The sequence below is a fragment of the Onychomys torridus genome, chromosome 18 (genome assembly GCF_903995425.1).
Source record: "Onychomys torridus chromosome 18, mOncTor1.1, whole genome shotgun sequence".
In the NCBI taxonomy this organism is placed as follows: Eukaryota; Metazoa; Chordata; class Mammalia; order Rodentia; family Cricetidae; genus Onychomys; species Onychomys torridus.
In genome coordinates, this window is record NC_050460.1 from 57,485,325 (window position 1) to 57,501,580 (window position 16,256).

Genomic DNA, 16,256 nt, shown 5'->3' on the forward strand with positions numbered 1-16,256 from the left:
TTTTTTTTGGAATGTCAAACGTCATTTATTGAAGGAGGGAGGAGGTCTTGAATATAGACTTACAGCACAAAGGGGGAACCCCAGTTGGCAGAAGTTTGCTTCTGATGTGGTTTTTTTTTTTTTGTTTGTTTGTTTTGTTTTGAGCTGAGGATCGAACCCCAGGCCTTGCGCTTGCTAGGCTAGTGCTCTACCATTGAGCTAAATCCGCACCCCCACTCCTGATGTTTTACAATCTTGTATCTAAGTAGTTAAAGCCCAATATGCTGGATTCACAGATGAGGAGCTTCCCTTAAGAATTCAGGAGGGTGGAATCTTGCAGGGAATTAGCATAGGGAGGATATCAAGGTCAAAGTCAGCAAGCAAGACAACAGTTACCCAAAACAGGGGCCAGGGACCTATAGGTCCCCCCTTTTAATAAAAAATGAGCTTCTGACTTAGGTTGCATGGGACGTCAGCAGGTCACCTTACCTGTCATGGAGACACCTGTCTAAGGCCACACAGGTGTTCTGTCTTAAGTTGGTGAGCGCCACCCAGGTATTACCTGTCTCTGAATACTCATTATTATACAGGCTCAATTGTGTGAGAGCTGTATAGTTGACTGTTGCCTAAGATCTCTAAGTGGCACTGGGCTTGCAATCTCTGTGTTCGACACAGAAAAGACCAACAGAAGTTTTAATCCATCCATAGCCAGTAGGTTAAAGGCAACTGAGCCTTTCCCTTCCTTAATGAGTTTTACTGCAAATTGGAGACCTTGTAAGATGGTGTCCTGAGAGCATGTGGAACTTGAGTTTGTAAATTTATAGCTTTCAAGGCCAATTGAAATGTATATAACTATTGATTTCAATTTGTCACGCCCAATAGAATGAAAGATTAGTTAACTGTGGTAGCTACTTTTGCTGCCAGGGTCCCCACTGTGCTAGGTGTAGTAACTAATTGAAACGGCAATCCCCGAAACAGTAATAGCAGTGGTCACCACTGTTATACCAGCAACACTGGCAGCAGTGATGTCAAATTCTCTTTTGGAGCATGTGGGTATCCATTGGCATGGACGCAACTCCAAGAACATGAACTGCTAAGGCCCATTATTCTTGATCCAGCATGACCCAAGCTGGCAGCTCTTACTATTGTGATGTTTCATTGAGGGTTGCTCAGTAATTGAGTAAAACCAGATCTTATTATAAGCAACAGTCATCCTAGGGTCCTCCATGTCATATATATATATATATATCCTTATGGTTCTGTGGGTTGCAGTCTGATTGTTCTTTGCTTTCTATCTAGAATCCACTTATGAGTGAGTACATACCATGTTTGTCCTTCTGGGTTTGGGTTACCTCATTCAGGATGATATTTTCTAGTTCCATCCATTTGCCTGCAAATTTCATGCTGTCATTGTTTTTCTCTGCTGAGTAGTACTCCATTGTGTATATGTACCACATTTTCTTAATCCATTCTTCAGTTGATGGGCATCTAGGTTGTTTCCAGGTTCTGGCTATTACGAATAATGTTGCTATGAACATAGCTGAGCATGTATCTTTGTGGTTGAGCATTCCTTGGGTATATGCTCAAGAGTGGTATGGCTGGGTCTTGAGGTAGTTCAATTCCCAATTTTCTGAGAAACCACCATACTGACTTCCACAGTGGTTGTACAAGTTCGCATTCCCACCAAGAGTGGAGTAGTGTTCCCATTGCTCCACATCCTCTCCAACATTGACTGTCATTAGTGTTTTTGATCATAGCCATTCTGACATGTGTAAGGTGGTATCTCAGAGTCGTTTTGATTTGCATTTCTCTGATGATTAAGGACGTTGAGCATTTCTTTAAATGTCTTTCAGCCATTTGTGTTTCTTGTTTTGTGAATTCTCTGTTTAGCTCTTTAGCCCATTTTTCAATTGGATTGTTCGGTATTTTGATGTCTAATTTCTTGAGTTCTTTATATACTGTGGAGATCAGTCCTCTGTCAGATGTGGGGCTGGTGAAGACCTTTTCCCACTTTGTAGGCTGTCTTTTTGTCTTATTGACTGCATTTTTTGCCCTGCAAAAGCTTCTCAGTTTCAAGAGGTCCCATTTATTAATTGTTGTGCTCAGTGTCTATGCTGCTGGTGTTATATTTAGGAAGTGCTCTCCAGTGCCAATGTGTTCAAGACTACTTCCTACTTTCTCTTCTATTAAGTTTAGTGTAACAGGATTTATATTGAGGTCTTTGATCCACTTGGACTTGAGTTTTGTGCATGGTGACAGATATGGATCTATTTGTAATCTTTTACATATTGACATCCAGTTATACCAGCACCATTTCTTGAAGATATTTTCTTTTTTCCATTGTATGGTTTTGGCTTCTTTGTCAAAAATCAGGGGTTCATATGTGTGTGGATTAATGTCAGGGTCTTCAATTCGATTCCATTGGTCCATATGTTGGTTTTTATACCAGTACCAGGCTGTTTTTATTACTATAGCTCTATAGTAGAGCTTGAGGTCAGGGACAGTGATGCCTCCAGAGGTTACTTTATTGTACAGGATTCTTTTAGCTATCCTGGGTCTTTTGTTTTTCCATATGAAGTTGAGTATTGTTCTTTCCAAGTCTGTGAAGAATTGTGTTGGTATTTTGATGGGGATTGCATTGAATCTGGAGATTGCTTTTGGTAAGATTGCTATTTTTACTATGTTAATCCTACCTATCCATGAGTATGGGAGATCCTTCCACTTTCTGATATCTTCTATAATTTCTTTCTTTAGAGATTTAAAGTTTTTATCAAAAAGGTCCTTCACTTGTTTAGTTAGTGTTATCCCAAGGTATTTTATATTATTTGTGGCTATTGTAAAGGGTGATGTTTCTCTGACTTTTATCATTTGTGTATAGGAGGGCTACTGATTTTTTTGAGTTGATCTTGCATCCTGCCTCTTTACTGAAGGAGTTTATCAGCTGTAAGAGTTCCCTGGTAGAATTTTTGGGGTCACTTATGTATACTATCATATCTGCAAATAGTGAAAGTTTAACTTCTTCCTTTCCAATTTGTATCCCCTTGATCTCTTTTTGTTGTTTTATTGCTCTGGCTAGAACTTCTAGTACTATATTGAATAAATATAGGGAGAGTGGACAGCCTTGTCTTGTTTCTGATTTTAGTGGTATCAGTTTGAGTTTCTCTCCATTTAACTTGATAGTGGCTGCTGGCTTGCTGTAAATTGCCTTTATTATGTTTAGGAATGTTCCTTGTATTCCTGGTCTCTCTAAGACCTTTATCATGAAGGCGTGTTGGATTTTGTCAAATGCTTTTTCAGCATCTAATGAGATGATCATGTGTTTTTTTTCTTTCAGTTTGTTTATATGGTGTATTACATTGACAGATTTTCGTATGTTGAACCATCCTTGCATCCCTGGGATGATGGATAATTTTTTTGATGTATTCCTGGATTTGGTTTGCCAATATTTTGTTGAGTATTTTTGCATCAATGTTCATGAGGGAGACTGGTCTGTAATTCTCTTTCTTTGTTGTATCTTTGTTTGGTTTGGGTATCAGGGTAATTGTAACTTCATAGAAAGAGTTTGGTAGTGTTCCTTTTGTTTCTATTGTGTGGAACAATTTGAAGAGTATTGGTATTAGTTCTTCTTTGAAATTCTGGTAGAATTCTGCACTGAAACCATCTGGTCCTGGGCTTTTTTTGGTTGGAAGATTTTTGATGACTGTTTCTATTTCTTTAGGGGTTATTGGCCCATTTAAATGTTTTCTCTAGTCTTGATTTAACTTTGGTATGTGGTATCTATCTAGAAAATTGTCCATTTCTTCCAGATTTTCCAATTTTGTGGAGTACATGTTTTTGAAGTATGACCTGATGAGTCTCTGGATTTCCTGGTTGTCTGTTATGTTTCCCTTTTCATTTATGATTTTGTTAATTTGGGTGCTCTCTCTTTGCCTTTTGGTTAATTTGGCTAGGGATTTGTCTATCTTGTTGATTTTTTCAAAGAACCAACTCTTTGTTTCATTGAGTTTTTTGTATTGTTCTCTTGGTTTCTATTTCGTTGATTTCAATTTGATTATTTACTGGCATCTATTTCTCCTGGGTGAGGTTGTTTCTTTTTGTTCTAGTGCTTTCAGTTGTGCTGTTAATTCATTGGTATGAGATTTCTCCATCTTCTTTATGTGTGCGTTCAGGGCCATGCATTTTCCTCTTAGTATTGCTTTCATAGTGTCCCATAAGTTTGGGTATGTTGTACTTTCATTTTCATTGAATTCTAGGAAATCTTTAATTTCTTTCTTTAGTTCTTTCTTGACCCATTGATGTTTCAGGTGAGCATTATTCAGTTTCCATGAGATTGTAGGTTTTCTATAATTTTTGTTGTTGTTGAAGTCTAACTTTAAGGCATGGTGGTCCAATAAGATACAGGGGGTTTTTCCTATGTTTTTGTATCTGTTGAGATTTGTTTTGTGACCAAGCATGTGGTCAATTTTTGAGAAGGTTCCATGGGGTGCTGAGAAGAAGGTATATCCTTTTGTGTTAGGATGAAATGTTCTGTAGATATCTATTAAGTCCATTTGAGTCATAACATCTGTTAGATCCTCTATTTCTTTGTTGAGTTTCAGTCTGGTAGATCTATCTTTTGGTGAGAGTGGTGTGTTGAAATCTCCCACTACTAATGTGTGGGGTTTGATGTGCGTTTTAAGCTTTAGTAGTGTTTCTTTTATGAATGTGGGTGCCTTTGTATTTGGGGCATAAATGTTCAGGATCGAGACTTCATCTTGGTGTATTTTTCCTGTGATTAATACGTAATGTCCATCTTGATCTCTTTTGATTGATTTTAGTTTGAAGTCTATTTTATTAGATATAAGGATAGCTACACCAGTTTGTTTCTTAGGTCCATTTGTTTGGACAACCCTTTTCCCAGCCCTTTACTCTGAGGAAGTGTCTGTCTTTAAAGTTGAGGTGTGTTTCTTGTATGCAGCAGAAGGATGGATCCTGTTTTCTTATCCATTCTGTTAGTCTGTGTCTTTTTGTAGGTGAGTTGAGACCATTGATATTGATGGATATTAATGACCAGTGATTGTTGGTTCCTGCTATTTTTGTGGTCGTGTTGTGTTGTCCTTCTTTGGTGTTTGTTGGTGTGGAATTATCTATTGCCTGAGTTTTCATAGGCGTATTTAGCTTCTTTAGGTTGGATTTTTCCTTCTAGTGCTTTCTGTAGGGCTGGGTTTGTGGACAAGTATTGTTTAAATTTGGTTTTATCATGGAATATTTTGTTTACTCCTTCTTGGTGATTGAGAGTTTTGCTGGGTATAATAGTCTGGGTCGGCATCTGTGGTTCCTTAGTGTCTTCATAACATTTGTCCAGGACCTTCTAGTTTTCATAGTCTCTATTGAGAAGTCTGGTGTTATTCTGATGGGTCTGCCTTTATATGTTACTTGGTATTTTTCCTTTGTGGCTCTTAATATTTTTTCTTTGTTCTGTATGTTTAGTGTTTTGATTATTATGTGGCGAGGGGACTTTTTTTTTTTTTTTTTGGATCCAGCCTATTTGGTGTTCTGTAAGCTTCTTGTATCTTCATAGATATTTCTTTCTTTAGGTTAGGAAAGTTTTTTTCTACGATTTTGTTGAATATATTTTCTGTGCCTTTGAGTTGGTATTCTTCTCCTTCTATCCCTATTATTCTTAGGTTTGGTCTTTTCATGGTGTCCCATATTTCTTGGAAGTTTTGTGTTATGACTTTTTTGTCTTTAGTGTTTTCTTTGAGTGACACATCTATTTTCTCTGTTGTGTCTTCAGTGTCTGAGATTCTCTGTTCCATCTCTTGCATTCGGTTGGTTATGCTTGTTTCTGGAGTTCCTGTTCGTTTAGTCAGGATTTCTATTTCCAGCATTCTCTCAGTTTGTGTTTTCTTTATTGTCTCAATTTTATTTTTCAGATCTCGGATTGTTTCCTTCCTTTGTTTAATTACTTTTTCTTGGCTTTCTTTGATTTCTTCCATTTTTTTGTTTGTTTTTTCTTCCATTTCTTTAAGGGATGTTTTTGTTTCCTCTCTAAGGGAGTTTTTCACTTCCTCTTTAAGGGAAATTTTTATTTCTTCTTTAATGGAGTTTTTCATTTCCTCCTTAAGGGAATTTTTTATTTACTCTTTAAGGGAGTTTTTCACTTCCTCTTTAATGGAATTTTTCATTTCCTCTTTAAGGGAATTATTTATTTCCTCTTTAAGGGAGTTTTTCATTTCCTCTTTAAGGGCCTCTATCATCTTCTTAAAGTCATTTTTAGGGTTGATTTCTTCTGTTTCTTCTGCCTTGGTATGTTCAGGTCTTATAGATGTAGAATCACTAGTTTGTGATGTTGTCATATAGGTCTTCATGTTGCTACCTGTGTTTTTGCACTGGCGTCTACTCATCTCTTCCTATGTTCATTGCAGGCAGTGTCTGTATCTGAAGGTGCCTCTCTTGTTCTAATTGTTAGTCTTGGTTCACTAGGATTTCTTTGTTAAATTGGTGCTGTTGGTCTGATTCTGGTGATCTGGTTCGGTGGTTGGGTGTTGCCTTCTTTTGTGTGCTCAGGTCACGTTTTGCTCTTTCGTGAACCCCTCAGCTATTCTTGTTTCCTCAGACTGCAGACTGTAGGTTTCTGATTCCTCTTCCAGATGGATTTCAGCTGAGCAGGGTAGTCTCAGTAACACCTCCAAGTTGTTGGGTTTCACAGGATCAGCAGCTGGGCCCTGGGTTGGCCTCAGACAGTGTTCAGATCCGTTCTGGTCTCCTCCCACAGAGTCAGCTCCTTCCCCAGGTGTTGGTATTAAAGGCATCCTTGTTCCAAGCTTTTGATCAGGAGCTTGTTTTCATCAACTCCTCATTGGATGGCAGCTCAGCTCCTGGTTTTTATTATAATTGCATCTAGCCCCCCCCAACCCCGATCCGGGCCTGCCTGCCTCTGCGGCCCTCTCGTTAGTTTTTAAACACTACTCAGTAGGGGTGAAGCTTCTAGTTGAGCACCAACTCTACTTGCTTGGTTCAGTGACGTAAGTATGCAATAACTTCAACAATAAGATCTTACCATTAGGCTGTGGAAGGTAACCAGTAGCGTTGACAATAGTCTGTAATATTTGGAGTGGGGTTTGGGAACCCATTGGCCAGTGACTCAAAAAGATATAACTCATTTCTAGTACTGGGGGTTTTATTTGGTAGGATATGATGCCTAGTTAGGGTATTGGTACACAAGGAAGACAGTTGTAAAGAGGCAATTTCATAGGTTTAAAGCTTCTCTAAAGTGAGTTGGGTGAGGGACTGATCTACAGGTATAGCAATAGGTCATTGGGAGTCATTTTATTGCTATGTTACTTTATGGGAATACCAGTATTAGGTTTCCCCTTAGGCCTGTTGCCTACCTACTCAGGTTCTTGGCCTCTTTAGCACTGTCAGGTGTGGATTCCATTTCATGGAGTGGGCCTTAAAAATCTGATCACAAAGTGTTTGGTTACTCCCATAACCTTTGAGTCACTATTGCACCAGAATGTCTTATAAGCAGGTCACTGATGTAGGTCATAGGGTTTGTAGCTGGGTGATTTTGATAACTACCTTTCTCCTCCAGTGGCATGCAGTGGACTCTGCAGTACCATGAATGCTAGTTAGTGGGGGGTGAAATTTCTAGTTAGGCATCAGCTTGACTTCTCCATGACATAAGTAAATGTTGTCTTCAGCAATAGGACATGCCATCAGGTTGTGGAGAATAACCAGTAACTTGGCAATAGCCTGTGGTGTTTGGGGGTTTACATGAGCCCCCTTGTCAATGATTCAACCAGATGTAACTCATCCCTGGCACTGGAGATTTTACTTGGTGACATAAGATATCCAGTGGAGCATTATTTGGTGACTCCATTTAGGTTGCGTTCATTTATGTACACATTTTAGGCAGTTTCTACAGTAGTTGGTTTCCATATGTTTTTTCAAATGGCTTCTAGTGGTAGTTTTCCCTCCTCACATTCCCTCCTCCCCTTCTTTTCCATTTCCCTCCCTAGTTAATCCCCCTAGTTTCTCCATAACAATATATCCACCTTTTCCTTCCTTAGGAAACCCTCCCTCCCTAAATCCTTTACTTGGTACCCAACCTCTGTAGTTATTTGAATTGTGCCCCACATTTCAAAAGCTTAAAAAGCTACCATCCACATATAAGAAAAAAAAAAAACACCCAATATTTGTCTTTTGGGGTCTGGGTTACTTCAGGATGATTTTTTTTTTCTAGCTCCATTTATCTGCAAATTTCATTTTTCTTATAGCTCAATAATATCCCATCATGTAAATATAATATATTTTCATTATCCATCCACCAGTTGATGGACACCTAGGCTGTTTCCCAGTTCTTACTGTTATGAATAGAGAATCAATGAATATGATGAGCAAGGATCTCTGTGGTAGGGCGTAGAAGGAAGCCTTGGCATATATGCCCAAGAGTGGTTGGTATAGCTGGATCTTGAGATAGATCTATTCCAAGATTCCTGAGGAACCACCACAAAGACTTCCACAGTGGCTGTAGTTTTGATTTGCATTTTCCTGATGGCTTTGGGCACTGAACCTTTCTTTCAGTGTTCCTCAGCCATTTGTGTTTTATCTTTTGAGAACTCTGCTTATTTCTGTACCCCATTTTTACATTGGGCTATTTGTTTCCTCAATGTTCAGTTTTAAAAATTCCTTATGTATTTTAGATACTAATTGTCTTTTAGATATGGGGTTGGTAAAGGTCTTTTCCCATTCTGTAGGCTGCTGCTTTGTCTGAATGACAGTGTCCTTTGCAGCAAGAAGCTTTTCTGTTCAATGGTCCCATTTATAAATTGTTGATCTTAGTGCTTGTGCTATCTGTTTGTTTTTGTCTGGATAATCTGTCTTTTGGTAAGAGTGGGGAATTGGTGTTACTAACTCTCATGTGTCAAGGTCAGTATATGATTTTTGATGTAGTAGTGTTTCTTTTATGAAATTGTGTGTCCTTGTGTTTGGTGCACAAATGTTTGGGGCATTAATATCTTCTTGGTAGGTTTTTCTTTTAATGAGTAGATAGTGTCCTTCCCTATCTTCTCTGATTAGTCTTCACTTGAAGCTATTTTATCTAATATTAAAATAGCTACACCAGATTGCTACTTGGTTCCATTTGCTTTCAATAACATTCATCACGCTTTTGCCCTAAGGTGTTTTCTATCCTTGATGGTTATTTATGTTTCTTGGATGCAGCAGGAAGATGGATCCTGTTTTCTAATCTAATCTGTTAGTTTGTGTCTTTTAAATGAGACAGTTAATATTGAGGGTTATTATTTATCAGTGTTTAATTCTTGTTATGTTGTTGCTTTTACTTCCTTTGGTTAACTGTTCTGGGATTATTTATTCCTTGTGTCGTCTTGGGTACAGCTAACCTTCATTTCAGGCTTGAAAATTTCCTTCTGGTGTCTTTTGTAGAGCTGTATCAGTGGACAAAATTGGTTAAATATGTTTTTATTGTATACTTTTTTCTTTCTCCTTCAATTGTGGGAGATAGTTTTCTCTGGGTCTAGTAGACTGAGCAGGCATCTTCAGTCTTATAGAACATCCATCTAAGCCTTTCTGGTTTTCAGAATCTCTGTTGAAAGGTCAGATGTTATTTTTTTATTTTATTTTTTATTTTTTTTGTCGGAGCTGAGGACCAAACCCAGGGCCTTGCACTTGCTAGGCAAGCGCTCTAACACTGAGCTAAATCCCCAACCCCCAGATGTTATTCTAATAGGTCTGCCTTTATGTGTGAATTGGTCTTTTCCCCTGGCAACTTTTTTTTAAAATATAGATTTATTTCTTATGTATACAGTGTTCTGCCTGCCTACAGGCCTGCACACCAGAAGAGGGCACCAGATCTCATTACAGATGGTTGTGAGCCACCATGTGGTTACTGGGAATTGAACTCAGGACCTCGGGAAGAGCAGCCAGTACTCTTAACCATCTGAGCCATCTCTCCAGGCCCAGCTTTTGTCCTTTTTTTTTTTGTTGTTGTTGTTTTGCACATTTAATGTTTTGATGATTATGCATTGTGGAGAGTTTCTTTTCTGGCCCTGTATTGTTTGGTTCAGTGTGCCTTTTGCACCTTGTAGATACCTCTTGCTTCTATTACTTGAAAATTCTTCTATCATTGAAAAGAATATTTTCTGTGCCATTGCCCTGGGTTTCTTCTCCTTCCTCTATTCCTGTTATTCATAGATTTGGTCTTTTCATGGTGTCCCCGGTTTCCTGGATACCTTGTGCCTGGATTTTTCTTTTTAGATTGAACATTTTATTTGACTGAGCTATCGGTTTCTTCTACCTTGTCTTCAAGATCTAATGTTCATCTTCCATTTCATTTAGTCTGTTGATATGGTTTTCCTCTGAGCTCTGTGTTTGAGTTCCTGAATTTTCCATTTTGAGGTTTATTTCTGTTTGGCTCTTCTCTAGTAACTTTATTTCTTTGTTAAGTTCTGTTTCCATGTCTTGAATCGTTTTTATTATTTCATTCAACTGTTTGAGCTTTCATGGTCTTCATATGATATTTGTTCATATCCTTGTTAAGGTCCTTGAACAAATTCATAATTGCTGTTTTGAACCCATTGACTTGTGCTTCTAATAGATTGCTTTTCTTGGGGAATTTTGCAATAGTGGTGCTGGCTTCTGGAATAGGAATGTTGTTTTGGTTGCTCATATTTGTGTTTTTGTTCTGGGATTTAAGCATCTGAAGTTATGACAGTCATAGTATTTCTTGGTGTGGATATTTGGTCTCGCTTTTATTGGGTGGGTATTTGGTTATTTGGTTTCTGTTACTCCAAACTGACAGGTTGTTGACCAGCAGAGTGATGATCTGTTTTCAGTCTTTGGACCACTCTGGGTTTCAGGTTTCAGATTCTGACAGGTCCCAGATCTGACCTTTTGGTTGGAACTCTGAGGTCAGACTCTAAACAGTCCCAGACCAGGGCAATGGGTGGTGTGGGTAATTGTCTAGCAAGAAGGGGAAGGGACTGATGCTGGAAGTGTCTTAAGTAGGGTGTAGGGTCTGGCTCCATAGAGGACAGCAGAGGCAGAACAAGGGGTATCCTGGGTCCAGCCACAAGTGTCAGTGAGTCCTAAGGGAGTGGAGATTGTCTGAACAGAAGGCATGAGTTGGAAGGGTTAGAAATACCCTGGAGGGACTAGAATGGGGGAGGGGAAGGAGAACACAGGTAGCCTACCTTGTCAGAGATTCACAGATAATAACAAGATATTTAAAACTATTTTTCAAGGGTCAATACATCTAGTAAATGTCAGGAAGCAATTGTGAAATGACCTCCCTGTGATTCACCTTGTGATTCTACCATCCTTCCCAGTTGATTATTCCCAAGATACCATACATAGTACTTCACTGTCCATAGGTGCTTAGCAGACTTAGGCTCTGAGGTGAATTCCCGTTGATGTCTGTCTCTGCAGGTGATGACCATGCCAGAATACCTCAGGAAGCGGTTTGGTGGGAAGAGGCTCCAGATCTACCTATCGGTCCTCTCCCTCTTCATCATGGTGGCCATCCAAATCTCCGTGAGTTTGATGCCCCCTGACAGTGGGGCTGTCAGAGGTCACTTGATACGATTGGGGTGACAAGGTCACAAGATGGGGTGTGTGCTTTCTCAACAGCCTGGAGCCTTAACTTCCTTGAGGTTTTTCTACGAAGCATCAGTGAGATAAGGGGGAACTTTAGAGAGGCTGTATCCATAGAGGTGTAGACCATCAAATCCTATGAGCCTTAAGAGTGCAAATCTGTGGGCTGGAGAGATGGCTCAGAGGTTAAGAGCACTGACTGCTCTTCCAGAGGTCCTGAATTCAATTCCCAGTGACCACATGGTGGCTCACAACCATCTGTAATGAGATCTGGTGCCCTCTTCTGGCCTGCAGACAGAATACTGTGTACTAAATAAATAAATCTTAAAAAAAAAAAAAAGTGCAAATCTGCTGTCAGTAAGGATATGAAAGTTGGGTATAAATGTATATATATATATATACATACATATATGTATATGTAACATACTTGTGTAATATACATATAAATGTATATGTAATATACATATATAGTAAAACTTCTCTTTAAGCAAGAGCTATTCAACAATAGAGAGGGCACATCTTATGTCTTTCATAAGACTGGAGACAAACTGTACAGTCAGAGGAGCTAGGCAGGCATAGTAATGCCTTTCCAGGTTTTTGTTGTTGTTGTTCCTGGTTGTTTTTTTTTTTTTTTTTTTAATTTTTGTGATGGGCCTGTACATATATGTGACTTGGTCTTTCTCTCTTGCTGCTCTCAATAGCCTTTCTTAATTCTGTACATTTAGTCTTTTTGACTATTATATGACATGGGAAGTTTCTTTTCTCTTCCCATCTATTTGGTGTTCTTTACAAGTTTTGGACCTTGATACACATCTCTTTCTTCAGATTTAGGAAATTTTCTTCTGTGATTTGTTGAAAATATCTTCTGTGTCTTTGACCCGGGGTTCTTCTCCTTCTTATCTACCTATAATTCATAGGCTTGGTCCTTTGTAGTGTTACAGAGTTCACACTTGTTCTGTTCCTAGTTTTGCCTTTTCTTTCTTTTTAATTTAACATTTCTTTGACTGAGTGATCCATTTCCCCTACTTTGTCTTCAAGACTCGATATTCTTTCTTAATCCAATCTGTATATGATACTTTCCTCTGAACCCTTCAATTATTATACAAACCATTAGGTTCCCATGTAGCTTTTTAAAAAATATATCCTTGCCGGGCGGTGGTGGCACACGCCTTTAATCCCAGCACTCGGGAGGCAGAGGCAGGCGGATCTCTGTGAGTTCGAGGCCAGCCTTGTCTCCAAAGTGAGTTCCAGGAAAGGTGCAAAGCTACACAGAGAAACCCTGTCTCAAAAAACCAATATCTATATCTATATCTATATCTATATCTATCTATCTATCTATCTATCTATATCTATATCTATATATATATATCTATATCTATATATATCCTTAGCACTGTCTAAATCTTCCTCCACCCTCTCTTTTAACACATCCCCCTTCTTCTACCCTCCCTTCCACTGTCTGTCCCTGGTATTCCCTTTGCTTCTACCTTCATGTCCTAGGTATCTCCACAAACACTCTAAGAACACAAATCCAAAAATTAAAAGCATAGGACGTGTGGCATTTGTCTTTCTGGGCTTTGGTTACCCCAGTCAGTATATTTTACAGTTTTGTTTTCCTGAAAATTTCCTAATATCAACTTTTTATACAACTAAATAAAATCCTTTTGTGTTATGTGCTACGTTTTGATTATTCCTTCATCAGCTGGTGGCCATCAAGGCTGATTCTATTCCCTAGCTACTATGAAGACAAGCAAATATCCCTGCATTCTGCAGTAGAACACACAGCATAGATCCAGGAATGGTATAACTGGATCATATGCTAGTTCCCTTTTCAGCATTTTGAGAAACTTCCACCCCGATTTCCATAGTGACTTCATATAGTGGCTTATATTCTGTCTTCATTTTAGTAGCTTTCCTTCCTGTCACACTGGGGACTTGTATTTATCACATGCAGATTCTCAGTTTTCTGGCTGAGCAGGCAATACCTGATAAGTTTTGACCCCTGGCTGTTGGGTATCTGCTGCCACTCAGGTAACAAGCCAATGAAGCCAAACGAATAAATCCAGGATTAATGAAACAGCAAACAACCCAGGATGACCCTTGGAAAGGCAGGGGAGGAGTCACATGTTAAATATGGTTCCCAGACCTTAAGTAACCTGTAGTTGTGGTCTTGAGCAGCCCCTGGGGGGAGGAGCTGGCCTTTGGCGGGCTTTCTGAGTGGGGAGGGTCTAGGGAGAGGGAGAGGTGGAACTTCCACCTAGTCAATACCAGCCTACTGAGATCCCTAAATTTGTGTCTGTGTACTGGCTAATGTTCTAGGTGAGGTGGAACGTGTCTCCCAAGTCTATTGAGGTGGAGAAACAAACAAAACATGGAGAAACATGTGTCTGCATATGTTTCAGTACTTACAGAATTGGCTAAGCATTGATTTCACTGCTAGAGAGATGTAGCTGTGGATGTCAGGTGGTTCAGAGTTCTTGGTTTCCTCGGAAGTGAGACTCCTGGGAAACAGGTTGCTCCAGAGGATCATCTCTCTGCTGACCTTAGGGATATCAAATTCCAAAGTTATAATCAGTTGATTGGGTCTGCTTCTGTTCAGTAAGGGTGGGGTCCCTCACATCATTGCCCGAGCTGAGCCTCCTGCTGCTCCTGCTTTGCTATCTACTCTGAACGTTGCATCCAATGGTTACCCCTGGATTTGGAGCTGAGGCAGGTTGATGACTCCTCCATGTTCTCAGGTCTTGGATAGCCCAATATTAAACAACAGGCACGGGCTGGAGAGATGGCTCAGAGGTTAAGAGCACTGACTGCTCTTCCAGAGGTTCTGAGTTCAATTCCCAGCAACCCCCCATGGTGGCTCACAACCATCTGTAATGAGATCTGGTGCCCTCTTCTGGCCTGCCGCCATAAATAAATAAATAAATAAATAAATAAATAAATAAATAAATAAATAAATCTTAAAAAAGGTTCTGTTCTGGTTGGCTTTATGCCAATTTGATTCAAGCTGGAGTGTTTAGAGAGAAAGGAGCCCTTGTTGAGGAAATGCCTCCATGTGATCCAGCTGTAAGTGATCAATGGGGGAGAGCACAGTCCATGGTGGGTGGTGCCATCCCTGAGCTGGTGGTCCTGAGGTCTATAAGAAAGCAGGCTGAGCAAGCCAGGAGAAGCAAGCCAGGGACAGCAAGCCAGTAAGCAGCACTCCTCCATGGCCTCTGCAATAGCTCCTACCTCCAGGTTCCTGCCCTGCCTGAGTTGCTGTCCTGACTTCCTTCAATAAAGAATAGTGATGTGGAAGTGTGAGCTGGATAAACCCTTTCCTCCTCAACTTGCTTTTTTGGTCATGGTGTTTCATCACAGCCATAGAAACCCTAACAAAGACAGGCTCCCTCTCCCTCTGCAGATGGCACATGGCCACACTCTTTTTAGTCATGGGGAGTGACAGAGAAGAATTCCTCTCTGCGCTGACACATTCTACCACAGGAGTCACTGTGAGGGCTGGGAGGACGTGTCCTGTGGGCACTGCCAGCCTTTTCTCAGGGCTGTCTGGTTTACCTTCTGGATTTAGCTTTTGCTTGTCCTTCCCCTCCTGGGGAGAAGGAAGCTCTGTGTTGCTTGTTTCCCAGTGAGTCAGCTTATTTCTCTATGTTTTCCACTGTTCACTCCCTCCATGTTTTTTTTTTTTTTTTTTCTCTTCCTTTTCCCGTCTTGCTTTGGGAATAGTCTTTTTTTTTTGTTTTTTTTTTTGTTTTGTTTTGTTTTTTTTTTTTTTTTTTTTTTGTTTTTTTTTTTTTTTTTTTTTTTCTTCCTTTTCCCGTCTTGCTTTGGGAATAGTCTTTTTTGTTTGTTTTATCCCGGCTCTTCTTTTCCAACCCATGCTATAGAGGAAGCATCTCTCATTTGCATTCCCACCCAGGAGTCACACTGTTTTTACTGACAGTCAATTTCCGAAGAGTGATTTGCTTTCACCAGCTTCATCCATGCGTGTTTGTTCCTTCTTTTCGTAACTGAGAAAACCCAAGCCACCATTTATTTGACGAGCGCTGTATATCAGGTATGGGCTCATGTGGGTCCATGGAAAGAAGACGCACAGGCAGTTCCAAGGATGAGTTTTAGCCTTTCCAGCTGCAGGGGGAATCAATCTGACTCACTCACTCATAGCTTAGCAAAGGGCTTTTTTTTTTTTTTTTAATTGTTGTCCAATTTACATCTTTAGCAAGTTAGTTAATTTCCATATCCCCACCTCTCATCTAAGCTTCCCAAAGGGACAATGCCAAATGCAAATTCTCAGTTAAGAAAAACCACAGTTTTCTGGGTCATTCCCCAATCAAGTTTTGCACAGGCTTTGCACCTTCAGGAAACTCTCAGACAAGATTCTCATAGAAGGTACTGGAGACAATAGGTAGAAATCACAAAAAGCAGATTAAAACTCTGTGTTAACACTCCAGAATCAAACTAGCTGCAGCTCTGCAGGAATCCCCCCAGCAGACCAGTTTTATAATACATCAAAAAATGTTTTTATAATTGCCTCAGCTATAACACAAAAAATCCTCTAAGCCCCAATTCAGCATTTTTTTGTAAAAAAATACAAAAAAGATACAATTTATTCTATTTTGTAAAAAATACAAAAGATACAACTTATCCTATTTTGTAAAAAATACAAAAAAGATACAATTTATCCTATT

At 39.6% G+C, this 16,256-nt stretch overlaps 1 protein-coding gene across 1 annotated transcript in view; it reads left to right on the plus strand.

Moving 5' to 3' along the window:
* Positions 1-16,256, plus strand: part of LOC118569940 (solute carrier family 5 member 4-like) — an 80,681-nt gene that overhangs the window by 13,977 nt on the left and 50,448 nt on the right. Inside the window, exon 5 of the mRNA XM_036168233.1 lies at positions 11,410-11,514. Within this exon, the coding sequence (XP_036024126.1) occupies positions 11,410-11,514 (105 nt within the window). The remainder of the gene's footprint in view (positions 1-11,409; positions 11,515-16,256) is intronic.